The following is a 22,287-nucleotide window of genomic DNA, read 5'->3' as shown; positions in this document are numbered from 1 at the left end:
TGGAAATTAGTATTAAAAATCGATAAACCAGCTACATCAGCAAACTCCAAAATCCTTTCACCTTCTCCATTCCTCACACCATATCCGTAACCCCCATTAACTCCCTCAAAACCGTCTATACTCCTTCCCACATGTCCATTTAGGTCTCCTCCTACCACAACAACTTCCTCATCTTTCACGTTTTCCATTAGCTTCTCTATTGCACACCAGAACTTGTCCTTCTCTTCATCGCTCCGACCGACCTGCGGAGCATATCCCGAGATGACGTTCACCAAGAGCTTTCCAATCATCATTTTCACCATCATCAACCTTTCACTCACTCTAATCACACTCACCACACTGTCTACAAACTCCTCAGAAAACAGGACACCAACACCATGCACGCCTTCTGGGCACCCTTGCCACACAAACTTGTATTTTTGTCCCTGCCTACCCTTCACCATTCTCACACCACTTCCCTTCCATCTCGTCTCCTGCACACAACATATGTCCACTCTTCTTCTGACCAATACTTCCACCACTTCTCCTGATCTCCCTGTCATTGTCCCTACATTCCATGTCCCAAACCTCAGAAACCGACCTCCACGTGGGGCTTCAGACGTTTCATCGTCATAAATGGAGTGATTTCTACCCTTGCTTCGATCGGGCTCCCCACCTTGAGTTTTGACGAGAGGGAGTGGGGTCCCCCACGGGGTACTTTGGGCTGTACCCTGCCCATATGTAGTTGTAATTGTCATGGTTCCCTTTTTGAGGCAATGTTTTATGGCCGGATGCCCTTCCTGACGCCAACCCTTTTAGTCGCCTCTTACGACACGCAGGTATACGGTGTACCTATTCTAAACCGGGGTACACACCGGTAGATCCAGATCACAGAAGTACAAATAACAGCCCTTACTTAATCACCGTCATATTCTCGCCTCAGTTGCTTTCTCCGCCACGTTCATGAGCGCCCTCTTGTGTCCAAGATCACATGACCATCTACATTCTACATCATCACTGTAATAACAGGGCACAACACAAGGCAATTCCATTCTTGAGTTACTAACTTCCTGTACTCACAGCCAACCTGTGGCTCTCAACGTGATGCTTTCATCTCTCCCTGTCAATGCTGGAGCCCCCAAGGCAGTGGTCTAGGCCCTGTTCTATTCCTAATCCTCATCAACGATCCCTCTGACTACCAGGAAAATCCTCTTTATCGCTTTGCTGATGATTACACCCTCTGCCATATAGATGCCCTTCAGATAGCCATAAAGCATCCTCTTCCTTTCTGCAAACATTGATAGAAACAGGAACTGTTCCAACACTTGGAATATGCCTTTCAATCCTGACAAATCTTACACACTCACTCTCTCTCTCCAAAAATACCATCTGGTGAGGCAGGAGAGCCAGGTCAGAGGGGAGAGCAGTACTCCATCAAGCTATGGATAAAGGCCTTGAAGGTGGATAGAAGTTCTGGTGTGAACAAAGCAACGGTGACAACAAGGCAACGGTGACAAGACAGTGGAGATAACAAGGGACGGAGACAATAAGGCAACTGGGACAAGGAAATGGAGACAACACAACGGTGACAAAACAACGGTGACAAGACGACAGAAACAATACAATGGCGACAACAAAGCAACGGTGACAAGACAACAATAACAAGACAATGGAAACAAGACAACGGTGACAAGACAATGGAGACGAGACAATGGAGACAAGGCAACGGTGACAAGACAATGGAGATAACGGAACGGTGACAAGACAGTGGAGATAACAATGGAATGGAGACAATAAGGCAACTGGGGCAAGGAAATGGAGACAAAACTACGGTGACAACAAAGCAACGGTGACGAGACAACAGTAACAAGACAATGGAGACAATACAACGGTGACAAGACAATGGTGACAAGGCAACGGTGACAAGACAAGGTGACAAGACAAGGCAACGGTGACGAGACAAGGCAGCGGTAACAAGACAATGGAGGCAATGGTAACAAGACAATGGAGACAAGACAACAGTAACAAGACAATGGAGGCAATGGTAACAAGACAATGGAGACAAGACAACAGTAACAAGACAATGGAGGCAATGGTGACAAGACAATGGAGACAAGACAACGGTAACAAGACAATGGGGACAAGACGATAGAGACAACAAAGCTACGGAGGCGACAACGTTTATATTTGATTCTGTGATTCGACTTTTACTTTTCGAACAATCCAAATTACTGCTCTGTGGTGGTGACGTCCATGTACATTTTGTTGTTAACGTTTCATCTCTAAGTGTAAGTTGGGACATGCGGTGTGAATTATACCAACTAGCAACGGTACCCACCCTATGAGCGGGGCTTCAATGGGGGAAGCCCAAATGAAAAGGCAAAATATCTGAAATTGAAGGCTTTTTATTTTATTTTAAATGATTAATATAAACATCCGTTGAATCATATCACACGCAAATCATCAAAATCTAAACAGTACATGGCGCCCATTTGAAAAAAGATTGAATTATGCAAAACGGAAGCGGCCGCTGCACGTCTTTCTCAGTCACACGCTTATGTGTGAAGAGTGCGTGCCGAATCTGCAACACGGAAGCGGCCGCTACACCTGTTTCTCAGTCGCTTTGCACACGCTGCCATGTTACTTCGGAGCCGCACGTTTATACAGGAAGAGTTCATCAGGAGTCGATCTACTCTCTCCTGGTACGTAGAATAAACAGTATTTGTAGAATTTCAACAAAAGCCATATCACTGTTCATATCGGTAAATATTATTCCATCGTGTTTGGGAAAATTGGAAAACATGGAAAAACAATATAGCCTATTTTACTCACAGGGGTCCCAGGAATACCCACCCAAAATATCGTTGCGATCGGTTGAGCCGTTTTTGCGGTACCTTCAAACGGACGGACGGACATTTGGTGAATTATAGTAAGATACACCTTCACAGTCACCTTCATCCCAGCCCGGTCGTTTTCCCCTGACTTGAAGGAGCGGTGGAAACAAGGCTGACTCGTTTGAGTTCGTATTAAATATATAACTTTTCACCTGAATGTAGCGGAATGCAAAGGCCAATAACGTAATGGTAATTAATGCAATGTGCATTATAATTACTCGTGAGATACCCATGCTACGCACGGGTGGGAGGCCAGAAGCAAACAGGCAATGCAGATACGGCGAATGCGAAAGCATGAAACCAATAAATTCCACATTCCTGTAGCACCCTCAGTCGCACATCAGACATGGACAGCAAGTTCGTGAAGGACTTCCATGATAAACGTACCCGTTTGCAAACAAACGGGTACATTCACGTATAGAAACATCGATCGTGGGTCCATGGCGAATGCGTATGGCGATCCGCGAAGTTCACGTTCAGAAAGTAGAAACCATCACGGCATGTCGTCATTCACATGAACTCGATATATTATCCTTTTTTCACTGCAAACAACATATCTCCAATCACAAATTAATCACAAAATAAACTTTTAACAACATTGTCAATGTTTCCTTCATTGTAAAAACTACCAAGTCAACAGTTAAAAGGATTTTGAGCCCATAGGTGTTATGGCCTTGGCAAGATCAATGGAGACAGCGATCTGTTAGCTTATACACCGCCAAAATAGCTATGTGGAATTCTCTCATGCAGAGATTAAACCCACGTCATTTGAACTTTGGCCGGGGTAATTATTTACTTTTAATGATGTTTATATACGAATCAAAAAGAAGATAATTCGTTTTGGGTCGTCCTTTCCGCATATCGCGTGGGATTGTGAGTTGGAGAGACGACTGTGATGGCGGGGAGGGGGTTGGCATTCTCTCAAGCAGGGATTCAACCCATGTCCTTATAAAAGGTCTTTGTCCGAGGTCACCAAGTCCGATCGGTGCAGCCGTTTGTGCGGCACCCGGGAAAATAACGTTATGCGGGAGTCCAAACCTTTTAAGTTAAGTCATTGTTCACAATTGTATTTTGTCGAAACTGTATTTATCTTTCGGTGTGTGAACCTATAGTGTGTCCCTTGGAAGTTTCTCGGTGTTAAGCTTTCATAAATTAATCGTTTCTGTTTGCCGCGTGTGTTGCGGCCTTGCCTCAGGCTTCCCCTGTCCCCCGTCGAAGTTTGTTTCGTCCTTCGCTGTTTTTGCTAGGTTTTTAGATTTCCCTTTCTCCCCCAAACTTCCCCGTACATCTACTCTTTGTCTAACGTTTTAACCCTCTGCCGACACCCCCCCCCCCCAAAAAACAACAACAACAACATTTATTTCCCATTCTCCACGTGTGAAGTTGGCCCATCGTGTGATTCTGCCCACGTGCACTGTCTCGCCCCGGCCCCCGCCCCCATTATCTCCTTGCCTTCCACCTTTTGCCCTGTTCACGTGACTCGTGGTTGTCCCTCTCGGCTCCCTCTCCCCGTTGGTTTTTTTGTGAATATTAGATTGTTCTTCACGGTTCTGTTTAAATATGTTTAAACTTTCCCCTGCAGTGTTTTATTCAGTGGTATATTACAACACGCTGTTTTTCTTCCTATTTAAAAGGCTCCTTTCAATTTCCTCTTCAACTCATTCCATTTCAAAAAAATATTCAATCTCTTGTAACTCTAAATCACGACATGCTCTAAATTCACATTCATTCCACCCCTCCTCTATCATTCTTAAACGGATCTCTAACTTGAAAATCACAATAAACCCAATTTGTTACAAATGTTCGTCTTTCATTAATCATCCACTTTCTAAACTCCCCACTTGCCCCTCCCCTCCTAAACTCCCCCCTTGCCCGTCCCCTCCTAAACTCCCCCCTTGCCCCTCCCATTCAAAACTCCCCCCCCCAACCCCTCCCCTTCTAATCTCCCCCCAACCATCCCTCCCAAATTCTCCCCCCTCCCACCTCCTCCTCAAAGCTGCCTCCTCCCCACTTCGTCTCCCTTACATCTCATACCTCCACCTCCCCCAACCTTCCACTTTCCTCTGCCCCCCCTCAAACAACCCCACACTGTGCCTCATCCCATCACCATCAAACCTTTCATCCTCATCATCCTTCCCTTTCTTGTAACTCTTCTGTAATCTCTGACACCATATCAACTGCTCTTCCTACCTCCCCCTCTCATCCTTCATCTGACCCGAACCCTCCCCTCCCCTCCCCTGTCCTGCACCGGATGCTCCCCCTCTCTCATTAACGGAATGGACCTCAAACATCCGGGGCCTCGCTCAAACCTGATTGATCTCTCCATTCAGGTTGCTTCTGACAATCCAGACTTGATATGCTTAACAGAAACTTTCCTCCTTCAAGATGTCTCTGATTCCTTAATATCTCTTCCTGGTTACTCCCTCCTCCGGTATGATAGACCTGAGCCTCGTCCTGGTGGTGGGGTTGCTATCTTTATTAAAAAAAACTCTCTTCCTCACTCTCCTTGCACTGCCCTCTCTCCACCCCACCCCCAGGAGTACCTCTGGCTACGGCTTCCTCTCCGCTCCCACCTTTTGTTCATATGTGTTCTGTACCGTCCTCCAAACGGTGATGACTCCATTTACATTTCACTGTCTGACAACATGGACCAACTTTATCAACTCATCCAAACTCTCTCTTCCTCATATGTGGTGACTTCAACTGTCATCATGCCAGCTGGCTGGGTGTGGGTTCCTCTCTCACCAGCCATGGCACCTCAGCAAAGGACTTCTGCAACTCATTGGGACTGACACAATCTGTCAATTTCCCGACCCGGATCTCAGTCAATGGAGTATCTTCTCTTCTAGACTTGGTTATGACAAACTTCCCTGCAAATGTCTGCTGCTCTTCTTCTGCTCCAATCGGTTCTTCTGATCATGTGCTTGTTAAAGTGGACATCTCTCTTGCCATTCTCAGAGAGCCTCCTCAGCGCCGACGAGTCTGGCATTTCACTCAGGCTGACTGGCACGGTCTGCAAACAGCCATCAATCATCTGGACTTGTCTCCCATCTCCACTGCCTCTGACATCAATTCTTCCTGGGAATTCTTCCAAAGCAAACTGCTCTCTCTCTCATGCACAGATTTATCCCATCTCGTCTTCAGTTGTCTTACCCTTCCTCTCGTCCATGGTACACTGAATCTTGTGGTGAGGCAGTTGCCCTGAAACAACTTGCCTTTGTCTCTTGGAAGGCAAATCCAAATGAAGGCAATCTCAGTTCCTTCCCCCAAGCTCGGAACAAGTGTGTGTCTACCCTCAGGAGTGCCAGCAAGCACTATCTCTCCACACTCAAGAATGAACTCTCAAACCTGTCTCCTTCCTCCAAATCCTGGTGGCGTCTGGTCAAATCCGTTTCTGGTGTTTGTTCCCCCTCCATCCCCTCCCTTACCTCAAATGGCGACAGTTGACACCGCACGGGACAAAGCCGAATGCCTCAACTCTGTGTTTGCCTCAAAATCTTGTGTCCCAAACCCATCCCTCTCTGTTCCCAACTTTCCCAGTCGAACCCAACTGCTCCTGGACTCTGTGTCCTGCTCTCCTGACAAGGTGGAGAAGTTTTTGTCAACCTCGACTCTGATTCTGTAACTGGACCAGACGGCATCAGCCCACGGGTCCTAAAATCCTGCTCTGCCGCTCTATCTCACCCTCGCTTTGTTCTTTTCACCCTCTCTTTTGCTCAAAGTCATCTGCCAGCATCTTGGAAATCATCAAACATTACCGCTTTACACAAAAAGGTGCAAAAACAGATCCTTGCAACTACAGACCAATCAGCCTGCTCCCAATTATCAGCAAAGTCATGGAATCCATCATTGCTTCGGATATCAAATCCTTCCTCTTCTCCAATGGCTTGATCTTTGATCATCAATTTGGATTCCGACCAGGCCATTCTACTCTGGACATGCTGCTTCTGCTGTCTCAACAATGGATGGAGGTCCTCAATGCCAAACAGGAAATCAGAGCTGTCTCCCTTGACATATGACGTGCCTTCGATACGGTCTGGCACCCAGCTCTGATCACCAAACTCTCCTCCTATGGTATCCATGGAAATCTCCACTCATGGCTTGCGGACTTCCTCTCTGGTCGTAGGCAACGTGTGGCCCTGAATAGATTTCTCTCATCTCCCCCTTCCTGTTCTGGCTGGAGTTTCCCCAAGGTAGTGTTCTGGGCCCTGTGCTATTTCTGGTCTTCATCAATGATCTCTCCGACTCTCTGGAAAATCCTCTCTATCTCTTTGCTGATGACTCCACTATCTGCCGCTCCATTCCTCATCCCTCAGATCAGCAGTCTTCAGCCTCCTCACTCTGCAGACCTGGACAATCAAACATGTGGAACATGTTTTTCAATCCTGAGAAATCCCACACTCTTTCTATGTCTCTCCGAAAAGACTGACTGGAAAACCCTCCCATCTACTTTCTCAACAATCCTCTCCAAGAAGTTCTGTCGCTCAAGCTTTTGGGTCTCGCTATCTGCCATGATCTTTCTTGGGAAAACCATATTTCCAAGCTGTCCTCCAAAGCCAGTCGCCGACTGGGCATCCTCCGTCGTGCGAAGTCCTTCCTTGGCACACCTGAGCTCCTCACCACATACAAGGCTTTCATCCGCAGCTCAATGGACTACTGTTCCCCCCTCTGGGCCGGTGCCCCTGCCTCACACCTAGCTCGGCTTCACGTTGTTGAAACCAAAGCTTTCAGAATCATTGGAATCTCCTGCGATGAAGCTAACTCCGAGGGCCTTTCACTCACTCACCGCAGGCAGGTTGGTGGTCTTTCTGTCTACTACCGACTCCTCTCCGGCCTTGCTCCCCCAGCTCTCTCTGTGCTCTGTCCCCCAAATATTCCTACAGGTCGCACAAGATCTGTCTGCAACCCTCTTATGGTTAAACTGCCAAAATCTAGGCTCTCTGCTCACCTGCACTCGTTCATTCCTCTTTTCTTCCACCACTGGAACAAACTCCCCCACTCCCTTCAATCCCACTCCTCCCTCCAGGTCTTTAAAACAGCTGTTCACCACCATCTCTAATCTCCCCCATCCAAAACCTTGATTTTTTCTACCCCCGCTAATTCACCCCAGATACCCTTTTTTTGAAATTCCAACTTCTTTCCTGGAAGTCCTTGCAGTGTTGATGTGTTTTATACCTCTCCCACCTCCCCCTCCCACATTTCTCTCGATGTCGTTGCTCTCAAATGTTGTGTTTGTGTCCTTCCCCCTCTCGCCCCATCTTGTGTTCCGCTCCCTTTATTTTGTGTTTTATGTGTTGGTTGCCTTTTTGTGTGATTAATGTTCTTTCACGATCCTCGATCTTGTATACAAAAAAAATAAAAAAAATGCTGGAGGCCAAAGCTGAAATTGGAAAAACCATGTAGGTTATTTTACTCCAGGAGATCCCAGGATTACCCACCCAAAATATCGTTGCGATCGGTTCAGCTGTTTTTTCGGTACCATCGAACGGGCGGACGGACATTTGGTGAAATACAGTAAGAAGAAGAAGATAAAGGAGGCGACACTGCAGGTAAATTGATAAATTCAGTCATAAAAATAAACTGCAGGACACTCAGTCGAGCAGAATAATCTAGTAGCCGGTGTTGTGAATGAACGCGTATTATGTTGAAAAGCCAGATTTTGCTGGATCCTTTGAGAATTTCGAAGCTTTGACGCACCAAATCGCTCCATGGAGGCCGCCATCTTGCGGATGCGGAAGTAAGCATAAACAATTGCGAAAAAGTTCAATAGAGGCTTTGGCTTCGCCGGCTCATTGCGGCTTTGCAGTGGCGTCATATTCTATTTGACTCTAAATACAGTGGGTACATTCGTTTGCAGGATTAAACTGTCAGAACGTCAAATTGCGTAACTATGTTTTGATGACGCGTATTTGCCTCGTTCCACTGGGGGCGTGGCATATGACGAATGTGCGTGTCACTGGAGACGCGATTACGTAGTCGCGTTATCGGAAGAAGATGAAATTATTTTTGTGGTAAATCTCTCTGGAAACTTGTCGATAGGATACTTTTGAAGGCTCCAAATTTACGTGCTGGTGCTGTACGTCTGTACTACGTGTTCGAATTGCTATGCGCGTTCGGCACTAGATGTACAGTGCATACAGTACTGGATGCGGGGCCTGAATACAGAATACACAGCACCATGGACACGGAACAAGTACTGGATGAATTAGCACGGAGCAGCAAAGGCCGTCTGCGGTACGGACAAGAAGGCGTCGAAGTAAGCGGGTTTGAATTACTTGTTTGATTTGTCTTTGCGGCCGAGGCTCGAATAACCACGACTGCAGGTACCACCTCCCCCCCCACCCTTACCCCCCCTCAACGCCGCCGGATCCAGGTGCACCAGGACGGGATTTGTTTGCTCCATATCGGGTTGCATCCCCGGGGGTGACCGGACCCATTGTACTGACTCTCTGCGGCCGTGATTACCGTGATGGGAATACAGTAATCAGGGATAATTGGTCTCTGATAACACTCCCTGTCATCGGGTGCAGTCGCAATGTGGACACAACACGGGCTCCATGGGCAGATGGTCCATTTGAGTGGCCCCTGTACGACTCGGCCCGAATCCAGGGAAGCCGACGTTGTCCACGCATGTCCTAGGCTGGCAAGGCTCCGATGTTGGCCATGCATGTTCTAGGCTGTCAAGGCCCCGATGTTGTTCATGCATGTTCTAGGCTAGCAAGGCCCTGACATGCACGCATGTTCTAGGCTGGCAAGGCCCCGACGTTGTGCACACATGTTCTAGGCTGGCAAGGTCCCGATTTTGTTCACACATGTTCTAGGCTGGCAAGGCTCCGACGTTGTGCACGCATGTTCTAGGCTGGCAAGGCCCTGATGTTATGCACGCATGTTCTAGGCTGTCAAGGCCCCGACGTTGTTCACGCATGTTCCAGGCTAGCAAGGCCCCGATGTTATGCACGCATGTTCTAGGCTGTCAAGGCCCCGACGTTGTCCACACATGTTCTCGGCTGTCAAGGCCCCGACGTTGTCCACACATGTTCTAGGCTGTCAAGGCCCCGACGTTGTCCACACATGTTCTCGGCTGTCAAGACACCGACGTTGTCCACACATGTTCTAGGCTGTCAAGGCCCTGACGTTGTCCACACATGTTCTAGTCTGTCAAGGCCCCGACGTTGTCCACACATGTTCTCGGCTGTCAAGGCCCCGACGTTGTCCACACATGTTCTAGGCTGGCAAGGCCCCAATGTTTCGGTGATGAATGCACCTGTCTGGCGTACAGTGAGTGCCTTCAGAAACTATTCACTCCCCTCGACCTTTTTCACATTTTTCTCTGTTCCATCCCGAATTTAAAATGGATTAGATTGAGATTTTTTTTTTCTCACTGATTTACACATAATACACCATATGTCAAAGTGAAATTTTACAGATTTATTGAAAATGAAATACAGAAATATCTAATTTACATAATTATTCATCCCCTTTGCTATGACACTCCAAATTGAGCTCAGGTGCATCCAATTTCCTTTGATCATCCTTGAGGTGTCTCTACAACTTGATTGGAGTCCACCTGTGGGCAATGCAATGAGTGGACATGATTCAGAAAGAAACACCTTTCTCTCTCTTTTCTCGAATGCCGATCGTACTAAATTCCAATCTCCCTTGCATGGTAGTTTATAAAAACATAAACATATAAACATAAAAAATAAAACATTGCTTCAAATATTTCATAAATTAAAACATTTATATAATGTTTAAAAACATTTAAAAACATAAATAAAAACATAAATAAATAAAATTCCATAAAAACATTGCCTCAAACAGGGATTGTCATGGGGGCCCGGCCCGCAAGGCTAACCCCCGCTCTAGCGGGGAAAATGGCCTTAAAACGATCATTCATTCATTCATTTCCTTGCATGGTAGTTTACGGGATATCAGAGTTGCCGTGACTGCGTCCGAGACCATGGCTACTATGTTTTTGAGCTCTTCAGATGAGTACGGCAAGGTGGTGGCGATGTTAGGCAGCACATCTAGCGAGGTGAGTTCAGTCGCCGGAACATCAACACAGATGTTCAATCACCCGTGTCCATATGCTGGTAGCTCGGCAGAGAAGGTGTTACAGATTTGTGCGACGGCTGTTTCTTCCTCTTAATCGTGGGGATGTTTTTCGTCTTCTCTGAATAAATTATTGACTATCTCTGTTGTTTCATAACAGTTCTCTGTAAAATGTTCCGAGCACAAAAGCGACCATTTTGTATGCCCCATCCACACTCGGGTATTTCGAACAAACCTCGTCCAACTTCTGGCAACCCTCGGATCTTTTGGCCATTGGTGTAGCGTGAAACCATATTGGTTGGTACTACTACAACCATCAAGGATGCATCGCCGAGGCATATTCATAGAAATTCGAAAAGCATTCGCCGTTTGAGTTAAATCGTTCATTGATGTTATCCGTAGACAATATCGAAGCAGTGGTCTCTTTCACTGTGTGACCTCATGGCTAATGTGAAGAAGAAGATTTCATTTTTTAATCACGAAACTACCCACTTTATCAATCGCAAACCGGATAAACACACATCTTATCTATTTTTAGGGTATCGAGGATAGGTTAGCGTCGATCTGGTCTGAGTGTTTGGGTTCCCCTTTAAGCACAATTACTAATGAATTACTCTTAAACTATTTAATCACAATCCACCTTCCATGAACCAGTGCTGACTTGTCCTAATAATATGGAATATTTCCACGTGTGACCCTTTGTCTCTAATAAATTATACATTTGATTTTGTTGCCTTCAAGTCTCTTTCCACACACCTGTGCAAGGTTAAATCTCAGGTTCTCCCAAACCTGTCCACAAATCAAATTTTATGAACAATGCTTGTCAAAAGCATCACTCACCTTTGTCCATGTTTACAGACAAATCTTCAGTCCAGGGGCAGTAACACGCAGGTGTCGGGTTGCATTGCTCTTCGTAACGAAGCATCAGCAGTGTTCTCCAATTATTATCTATATTTTGGATACGCAAGAGGGATGTTTATCTGTTCACCTGCTTGATGTTAGACTTGTGAGCAAACGTGCCTCACGTGGACCAACAAGGGATGAAAGGCGACTGGATAAAATGTTGGCAAAGGGGAAACAAGTTCGTTTAAAGTGTATAACAAACGGTAAAGTTAGTAAATAAATAATTCAAGGTGGTACGTAGGTAGTAGAATGGTAAAAGGTGTTCTTCTACACCTCTTCCTCCCTTTATAAGGGGTGAGGTGAAAATAAGTATTCATATGTAAATAAATAATCCATAGTTGTATGTAGGTAGTGGTGATGGAAAAGTGTGTATAAATAAATAATCCAAAGTTGTATGTAGGTAGTGGTGATGGTAAAGTGTATATAAATAAATAACATGAAGTTCCAACCAAGTTCCAACAGCCAAGTTAATTCTTCATTCAACATTCAACTTGGAATGGAAGTTCAAGTTCAAGAACATCCATGTTCCAACATGAATAACATGAACATAACATGAATAACATGAAGCTCCCGACGAACAGTTGTTGTGCTGACGTTGCTTCCAGAGGAAGTTTGGAACTCGGTAGTGAGTGTTGCAACTGAGGACAGACGATTTTTACGCGCTACGCATTTCAGTACTCGGCGGTCCCGTTCGGTGAGCTTGTGTGGCCTACCACTTTGCGGCTGAGCTGTTGTTGCTCCTAGACGTTTCCACTTCACAATAACAGCATGTACAGTTGACCGGGGCAGCTCTAGCAGGGCAGAAATTTGACGAACTGACTTGTTGGAAAGGTGGCATCCTACGACAGTGCCACGTTGAAAGTCACTGAGCTCTTCAGTACGGCCCATTGTACTGTCAATGTTTGTCTATGGAAATTGCATGGCTGCGTGCCTAATTATATATACCTGCCAGCAATGGATATGGCTGAAACAGCCGAATCCACCAATTATAAGGGGTGTCCGCATACTTTTGGTCATGTAGTGTATGTCCCCTCCGATTCTGGAAACGCCTCTTCACTTTTTCAGATGACTCGCGTTGTGTTGTACAGTACCCCCTGACGGGCAGGCAACTGCATCACTCTCTCGTGATCTGGATTTTGATTCCTGGTCTGAAAAATGGAATGTCTTTCTACTCTGGCATATCTCACAGTTTCACCCTCGGACATCTGTCCCTCTTTTGTCAAATGAACCTGTCTGGTTTCCATTGTCAGCCACTGGTAGATATTCGAGCTCTTGAACTTCTAAACTTCACCAGCAGCATTAACTTGTCCTGGGCCAAACACGTCGCAACGCTGGCTTCCAAATCCAGCCGTCAACTAGACATCCTCCTTATTCCAAGTCATTTCTTGAAAAATTAGCACTACAGTAAACCCTCATCCAAAGTGGTTTTCACAACCCAGATATGTTTATACACGTGGGAATAAAGGTGACGTTTATTTCCTGAATGCGCATAAAACTTTATTCAACGTGGGTTTGAATGTGGTGCTGTGACCACGTCATGCTCACAGATGACGTCTCCTGCCATCCTGTACCACCCATGCTGATTTCAGTCTGCATAATGTCATGGTCGAGTGAGCTTGTTTCCAGGAGATTTATTTACCTCAACATTATTTAGCGCCATGGGAAACACATTTAATGCTCTATTAAAAGATTAACTCGACACCTCTCATCCATGTTACCCTCCGCCATGGTTATATCAGACCGATCCGATTCATCACATGGTCACGGATTGCTTAACCCCAAAATTGGGCCATTCAAAAATTACGTAACGCTATTTTGTTTTCATAATTTGCGTAATGTAATGCTTGATTACGCAACATAAGGCTTGCTTACCATGCATTCTTACGGGCTTGATTCAACCTTATTATTTCTCGACATATGATAATATACGTTGAGTAATAGTAAGGATTTTTATTACTCGACAATTAGATTTTTTTTCAGGGTCTCTCATCGTGAATAACACTCCACCCAAACAAAGCCAATGGAAATTTGACGCAACAAACCCGGACAATGTGTGATCAGCAGAGGCTTACATGCCTAATGTATCTTGGTTCTACATCTTGGTTTTCTGGCCCACCAGAAACCCAAGATGACGGCCATATCATTTTGGCTCGGTGCCACGTTGGGTGAAGTCAAGCGACAGATGTGGGTGTGGTCCGTCAGCTGTCCCACCAATGGGTGCACATTTCAAAAATCGACCCCCACTAAGAACTCCAGCAACAGAAACGTGAAGCTCTTGTAGACCTGCCACATGTCTCAGGTAAAAAGGCTATGCTCCTGAACAGGTGTTCCAACACTGACAAAACGGGGCTTTTCTACAAGTAAATAGGTAATTATCCGACATGCCTCTTTAAGGAGAAAGCCCGGTGTGTACCCCGGTTTAGAATAGGTACACCGTATCCCTGCGCATCGTAAGAGGCGACCAAGGGTTGGCGCCAGGAAGGGCATCCGGCCATAAAAACATTGCCTCAAACAGGGAACCATGATTGTCATCGGACCCGCAAGGCTAACCCCCGCTCTAGCGGGGAAAATGGCCTTAAAACGATCATTCATATTCATTCCTCTTTAAGGAGCAGAAGGTGGCACACGGGTTCAACTCTTTCAAGGATTGTTTTTCACCATTATTTTTTGTGGAAATGCATCTGGCAACTTTATATGCAAACCATTTGTGGCGCTACATACCCACCGGAGTCGAAGATTCCCTGGCTTCAAATAATTAACTCCCCACGCTACAAACTTAAAGCCTCCCCTACATATTCATATTCAGTATACAGGGCCTTCAAAAAGTATTCACACCCTTAGCTTTTTTCACATTTTGTTGTTACAGCCTGAATTTAAAATGGATTAAATTGAGATTTTCTTCGTCACTGGTCTACACATAATACACCATAATGTCAAAGTGGTTTTTTTTTAGAAATTTTTACAAATTAATAAAAAATGAAAAGCTGCAATGTCTTGAGTCAATAAGTATTCAACCCCTTTTTCTATGACACTCCAAATTGAGCTCAGGTGCATCACATTTCCTTTGATCATCCTTGTGATGTCTCCACAACTTTACTGGAGTCAACCTGTGGCCAATGCAATTGATTGGACTTGAATTAAAAAGAAACACACCTTTCTATATAAGGTCCCACAGTTTACAGTGCGTGTCAGAGCAGATACCCTACCATGAAGTCCAAGGAGCTGTCCGTAGAACTCCGAGATAAAATTGTGAAGACGCATAGATCTGGGGATAGGTATAAAACAATTTCTGGAGTGTTGAAATTTCTCAATAATAATGTTAAACTCACTAGGTACTCACTTTCTATTGCAAACCTTGTATCCTATCCTCAGCCTGGCCAAGGGCAGAGCTCTTTGGTGCTCCAGCTTTCATCACACTTGGTCAAATTTCTTGAGAAAACGACAGGGAATGTGGAAGTAATCAGCACCCCCAGGATTGACCCTTCTCCTAGACCGGAGTCCATCACACCACGTGCGCAGGTGAGAATGTTGTGGAGTAGTAGAGTAATTATTTTATGTTGTTTCCAAGACATTTTGCACACAAAACGAGTGCCTTGTGATTGGTCCAACTTTGTCATGTGGTACCACTAGAAGCACTCGCTCCCTGTGGGAGCAGACAGGGGGTTACGTTATTCTTATTCAAAATACCCCTCGCTGTGTAATTCAATACACCTCACGGCACTGGAAAATATTGGGGCGGGAATACTGTACGAGAAAGAATACTGTACTTGTAATAATCTCTCCCACCTGGAGGCGGCACGTCACAATACACATTTATATGGAGAATTTGCGTCACTCCTTCCTCGTCCCCCTATAAACCACCGGTAAAGATAATTTTTTTTAAAACACCCCTATACACTAATTGGTGTCATGATAATCCTATGTAGCAAGTTTGGATGTAATCGGCCCAGAACTGTAGGAATAGCGTGACAAACAAACAAACACTTCTCCATTAATTATAGTAAGGACACTCGTGTTTCTTTCCTATTTTAGGAAAATATGAGTTTTTAGGGATGAATATTTTGCTCGTATTTATCATCTGAAAAGTTGATGCCTAGGTCACACATAGGCGGATTTGTTGGCGACTACTGGCGACTGAAAAAATCGCCACCATCCGCCGACAATCGTAATGAAACCGTAATGGACGGTCGCCTGTAGTCGTGGTTATCCTCCCCAGGTCGCCTGCAGTCGGCAAGAGTCGCAAAGGGGCCAAAAAGTTTTTAAAATGTTTAAAAACGGCGCGCTCAGTCGCAATGGAAAAAAATCCGCCATGCTGTCGTGATGGAACCGCCATGCTGTCGTCAGTATCCGTAATAAGAGCGTAAAGCGGCCGCAACCCAGTCGCTCATAGTCTTCCGCAATCGCCCCACCAGCTAGCACGGCAGAGATGCGAATGCCATACGGCCTTCCTGCGGCATCTTCCCGACTACGGGCCGACACTGTTGCGGCTGCATATCGACTACAGAAGAACTACCACGTCTCCCCTGCGGCTATGGGAGACTGACGATGACAGCAGTAGGACTAGTGGCGGCCGAGTTACGGCCATTGGCGACAGAGATACTACTGCCTGGCGACTGCATTACGACATACCACGATTTTCTGGCCAGGTATAAATAGGGGTGGACATTTCAGCTCACTGCAGTATGTTCTATGGTCAAGGTCTACCAAGGGTCTCTCTACCAACATCTATCATGGATGATGAACATAGGATGAAGCTGGTCCTTCTGAATGACTTGGCAGCACTGGACCAAGATATTGCTGCGAATGACCTACTGCTGGCTCACGCTGAGGAGCAGCATGAAGAAAGAGGACAACGGAGGGAGAGACGACATTGGGTGAGGCCGTGGCTCCTGCGACGACCAGCTCTAGGGCAGTATGAGCAGCTCATGGTAGAGCTCAGGGGCGAAGACGTGCAGGGCTACAAGAACTTCACCAGGATGGAGCCAGCCCTGTTTGACGAGCTGCTAGAGCGTCTCGGTCCTCGAATCACCAAGCAGCGCACATTTTGGCATGAACCAATAGAACCAGGTCTGCGACTGGCAATCACCCTGAGGTACCTTGCGACAGGGGATAGCTACATGTCCCTGCAGTACAACTTCCGAGTGGCCCACAACACCATCGGCCTCATTGTACGGGATGTCTGCCAGGCCATCGTCGATGAATACCTGGAGGAGGTCGTCAACACTCCCTCTACACCAGAAGAGTGGAAGACAGTAGCTGAGCAATTTGGACTGAGGTGGCACATGCACCATGCCCTAGGAGCACTCGATGGCAAACACATCCGCATCAAAGCACCGAAGAAGTCTGGGTCCGTTTTTTTCAACTACAAGAAGTTCTACTCCATAATCCTGATGGGGCTGGTTGATGCCAACTACCAGTTCATCTGGGTGAACATGGGAGCGAACGGATCGTCATCAGATGCCCAGATCTGGAATCAGTGCGATCTGAAGTTAGCTGTTGAAGATCACGCCATCGGCTTGCCAGAACCAGACCCTCTGCCTCATGATGCCCGAGACATGCCGTACTTCATCGGCGATGCGGCCTTTGCGCTGAAGACCTGGATGATGACGCCATATGGCAGGAGGAACTTGGACCACCAGGAAAGGATCTTCAACTACCGCTTGTCTAGAGCAAGGCGCATCGTGGAAAACGCTTTTGGGATCCTATCCAACCGGTTCCGCTGTATACTCACAACCATGGCCCAGACACCAGAGACAATCGATACTATCATCCTGGCCACCGTTTGTCTCCACAACCTTATGCGTCTGCATTATCCAGCTCAGCAGAACGAGGTGATGGACCATGAAGACAATGATCACAATGTCATCCCAGGCTCCTGGAGGGAAGGTACGCAGCTGGCCGACATTGAAGAAGGGGGGGTTAGAGGGAACGTGCACACCCGTGTAGCCAAGGACCAGAGGAACTACCTCAAGACCTACTACAACTCCCCTGCCGGCTCCATTCCATGGCAAGACAGTATGGTGTGAGGGTCTCCGTGGAGTGAGGTCATGTGGTGCCGACAAGGATATGGCTTTATTGTTTGGACTTGGGACTTTTGGGAACTTTATTTTTGGGACTTTGGTCCTTTGGAAACTTTATTTATTGGACTTGGGACCAGTGGAAATAATGTGTTGGACTTTCTTTTCTCTCATTTCATTCTCTTTCTCTCATTTCATTCTCTCTCCCTGCAGTAAAGTTTGATTATTACATTACAATGATACATCTTTGTTATTTGTTCTTGCACATCAAACATCTTTATGCTTCATGCTTCATTCATGTCATACATCATTGAACTGAATAAAGGGAAATGTAAAAGAGAGAAATAAAGATAAATAAAAAGAATAAAACCAATGCAAATTTGTTCATATTTTATTTGTATTTATTTCATTTGTTCATATTAAAAAAAAAATTGGTCATAGCACAACTTTCCAATAATCAATACTCCTGACTGCCAGAGTCATCGTCATCATCAGCTTGTGGCAGGTTCGGTGACGACATCCCCACAGTGTCCGCGGCGAAACTCCCGAGGAGCCTTGACAAACCCGCGAATGCCGAGATATTCGTCAGTGGTGTGATGTTGTCTGCACCACCCGTAGACTGTGGCACTGTGGTGGCTACCGGAGCAGCAAAGGTGGGAGTGGTACTGTCCCAAACAAGCTGTGCCGGCAAAGGTGTAGCAGGGTAGATCGGGGTGATCGCTGGTGGGGGTAGAGGTGCCATCATGGTCTGCTGTGCTGTGACTGGCATCTGTGCTGGCATCTGCTGCTGCACCATCACCTGTAGCTGATGATGAAGGTGCTGCGAGGCATCACTGTACCTCATCATCAGGCTAATACTGTCCCTCATGAAGGCGCTCCAGATGCTGTCGTGGATCGATGGCAGCAGAGCAGTGATCCACCGACCCCAGGCAACACGTGGACATGTCGGGACGGCGGCCTCCCGCAGATGGGCCCGGATCTCCTGCTGCAACACGGCTGATGTGCGAGCCCTCTCCTCCAGTCTAGCCATGGTAGAGTCATCACTGTGGCGCTTCCTCTTCGTGGTAGCAGGGGTCGGGGGGGTGGTCTGGGGCTGCGATGACGGGAGTGGAGTGCTAGCCCGAGACAACGGATCCTCGACATTCGTCTCCAAGCTGTCGTCATCATCAAGAGGAGCAAGGGGAGCAGACACCGGAGCAGCAGGCACAGGCACAGGATATGGGACCTCAGGTGGTGGTAGCTGCGATGCAGCAATCTTCCTCTTCAACTGCAATATAATGACGAAAAACATATTAATATAAAACATATGACACATATAAACATATAAATGTAAACATATAAACATATAAAATGACTTAGAGTAGCACCAGCCTTCGTACTGTGCCGCACCACATGCTTCCCCAGGAACGCAAACCTCTCCAGAGTCCACTTCTCGCGGTCGGTGTGGACCTTGGCACCGTCGCCGGACCTGCCCTGTGTCGACAGCTTGCTGAACTTCGTACGCTGTGACTTGAGCCACTGTTTGAGATCATCCACTGAAAACAACAAAATGGATCCTGTTAGTAAAGAATAAAAATGTGTAATTGATGAAGAACAATGCACTGGACTGTACTGTTCAAAGACAAATGCATAAGTAGCTGTCCTTGTCTTCAATGTGTTACGTGGTCCTCCCGGTGACTACCTGGTCTCGGTGACCCCCGGACCGTGAGAGGAACTCCGCCAGAAAGATCTATTATTTAGGCGCTTTCGTAACGCAATCAATATGAATTCCAATCAATCAGAAACCCCACACCAAAGATCCGGAATAATCAATGATATATTCCCCGAGCAATCAACCACCATCCACAATCAGCAATCAATAGTACAAAGAGGTAAACTCATCTATAATAACTCTAAGATGGCCATCTTATACATTCCTCACGTGAGCCCCACTCCCGACTCCCTCCATGGTCAATGTCTCTCTCAATGGCTCCGTACTCCTGTAGTTCGATCTTCGCACGTGGGCGGTTGAACGGACCCTTCCTGACGTGCTTTCACCGGGAACGTCCCGTACCGGGAACAACGGCTGCAGCGCGCACCTCCTGGCCAAGCAAAGCGGGTAAAATAAAGCAGGCAAAGCAACACGCGGCTTGCCCAGCGCGCGCGGCCCAAGGTGCGACCCGTAAGCGGCCTTGTAGACGGTGAGGCGAACTGTGCCAGCTGCTTGGTTCCGTGCACGAACCCACGGTGACTTGACGTGTCAAAGGGTAGTTACACGTCCCGGTAACTCCTCTCGCCAGACGGGCTTTTAAACGCCGATTCTGTTACGTTGCTCAATCGATACCGCTCGCCTCCGAGCTCGGCGAGGAAGAAGAAGAATCGTCGCGTCTCCAGGACCTCGTGTCTTTTCTTCTTCCGTTTCCGGTCTCCTTTTTCTCAGAAGGGCTCCTGACCCTTTAATCACAACAACCTTTAATCGACTACACATTGATAAGCAAAGACCTGAATAGTAATTCACATACATTCACATAAATATGTAACACTCCCCCCCTTCAAGAAAGAAAGTTTGAACCCAGCGAAAACTTTCTTTGCCGGCCAACTTGGATAAACAAACCAGATAACTCACCCCCCCCAAATCATCAGTTCCCCCCGGGCACAGTCATCACTTAAAAATAAAGCAACAAAATTTCACACAATCCCCTAGATTAATTCCCTCTGGACCAAGCGTCAACCACTTCTCATTTCTCTTGAATGACGGTTAGGAGGTGGTGACCAAAGCCCCCAAATTTAAACCTCTCTATAGCACTTTTTCGGGCGGCCCAGCGGAGTATTCCCTACATGGACGCCTTAAGGAATGTGGAATTCACGGTTATTCCGGAGAGGAAAGTTCATTACATGGACGCCTTTAAGAACGTGGAGTTCACGGTTAGTCCGTGCAGGAAAGTTCACTACCTGGACGCCTTTAAGAACGTGGCGTTCACGGTTAGTCCGTGTAGGAGCCCCGGCTCGGCGGCTCCCCCGTATATAGTGCTTCAACTTCTCCAGACTCCTAACAGTTACGGTGGCACCCCTTGTCCCAGCCGTTACCTGACTGGCGGTCTCCTTCTCGGCCAGTGCTCTGACCTTCATTCTTTCGGGAGGTGCCGTAACTCTGGGAGCCTCCATAGTAATATCGGCTGCTGCCAACCCCAAAACTACTGCCAAGTTGCCCTCTTCTGTAGACCTCTCGACGCCTACGAAATGCCTTCCCTACTGTTATGGTCCGACCCTCCAAATCCTTACCATTCCAATTCTTCTCTGCCTCTCTGGCGTCTCGTGTGCTTGCAAACGTGACAAAGCCGAACCCTCTTGACCGTTGCGTTTCCCTGTCTTTTACCACCCGCACTTCCACCAGCGGCCCATATCTGTTGAAGACAGAGGTCAGAACTTCTTCCTCTGTGTTGAAGTTCAGTCCCCCTACAAATAACTTGGAACTTTTGTCGCCATCCCGAGCTGGTGGGGTGTTATTTTCCCTGCTGTGCTCTTTACCAACCTTCGGGTTACCATAAATTTGCCCCCCGGCCAAATCATTCCCAATAATCACAGATATTCCCTCTACAGGAAGCGTGGCTTGTAAACCGACGGTGACCGGTCCTGCCACCAAATCGGATTCCAAATGGATGACATGAAGTGGGGCACTAACACAGCCACCGATCCCTTGTAACCGAACACTATCACCAGTTGCGGTACTCTTTGACAATGGCAAAATGCCTTCAAGCATTAAGGATTGATGGGCTCCTGTGTCCCTCAAAACCCTAACCGGTCTTGGGTTAGTCAAGTCTCCCTTGAGTGAGACCAACCCCTCATAAATAAATGGTTGGTAGCTCTTCTGTGGGCGATTTCTTACGCTTGCCATCGCATTCGGAGTGGTAATAGTCGGACTCCGCTCTGGGTCTTCCCTTTTCATGAGGTAACAACTGGACATCAAGTGTCCAGGTTTCTTGCAAAAAGCGCAAGTAGGCCCGGAGGAAAAACTCGTGGTCTGCCTCGGGCCCCCCGAAAAATAAGTTTGTCTTGGGCCCGCAGCCCTCTGATTTCGAACAGGTGGGGTATCCGCGTTGTCCCCATAATCCTCTCGAGGCCGCCGCCATGTATTGTCGTTCTCCGCACCTGCTGTTCCCCACCTCCCCTGCGGAGATCTAGGCGAGGAGTTAGGTTCGTGGACCCCTATCCGGTGTGTTAAGGCATAATCATCTGCCATTGTGGCTGCGTCCCACAACTTCGGTACTTTCTTTTCCTGCAGGTACACTTTGATGTCCTCGTGGACACACTGTTGAAACTCCTCCACCAGCATCAGGTCACGCAATGCTTCGAAGTCGTTCCCGACTCCTTTTGACTCACACCACCGATCAAACATGTTTTCTTTCACTCTGGCAAACTCCACATGGGTCTCACTCTCCCTCTTCCTGGCATTCCTGAATTTT

General features: G+C 47.0%; 2 protein-coding genes across 5 annotated transcripts in view; one reads left to right on the top strand and one right to left on the bottom strand.

Moving 5' to 3' along the window:
* The first annotated feature begins 8,794 nt into the window (after positions 1 to 8,794).
* GLE1 (GLE1 RNA export mediator) overlaps positions 8,795 to 22,287 on the top strand; it is a 70,974-nt gene continuing 57,481 nt past the window's right edge. Inside the window, exons 1-2 of one of the 2 annotated variants that reach the window (XM_068133764.2) lie at positions 8,795 to 9,129; positions 15,201 to 15,347. In XM_068133764.2, coding sequence (XP_067989865.2) covers positions 9,052 to 9,129; positions 15,201 to 15,347 — 225 coding nt within the window. In that variant the 5' untranslated portion in view covers positions 8,795 to 9,051. The remainder of the gene's footprint in view (positions 9,130 to 15,200; positions 15,348 to 22,287) is intronic. The other variant, XM_068133765.2, reaches the window with a different exon arrangement.
* Positions 18,983 to 22,287, bottom strand: part of LOC137438593 (uncharacterized) — a 159,120-nt gene continuing 155,815 nt past the window's right edge. For all 3 annotated transcript variants that reach the window (XM_068133767.2, XM_068133768.2, XM_078767087.1), the window contains exons 8-9: positions 19,260 to 19,380; positions 18,983 to 19,112 (exon numbers count right to left, since the gene is read on the bottom strand). In XM_068133767.2, coding sequence (XP_067989868.1) covers positions 19,072 to 19,112; positions 19,260 to 19,380 — 162 coding nt within the window. In that variant the 3' untranslated portion in view covers positions 18,983 to 19,071. The remainder of the gene's footprint in view (positions 19,113 to 19,259; positions 19,381 to 22,287) is intronic.

The sequence above is a fragment of the Myxine glutinosa genome, chromosome 13 (genome assembly GCF_964187855.1).
Source record: "Myxine glutinosa chromosome 13, kmMyxGlut1.1, whole genome shotgun sequence".
Taxonomy (NCBI): Eukaryota; Metazoa; Chordata; class Myxini; order Myxiniformes; family Myxinidae; genus Myxine; species Myxine glutinosa.
The sequence above is the reverse complement of the archived record's forward strand: the minus strand, read 5'-3'. Positions and strand labels throughout refer to the sequence as shown.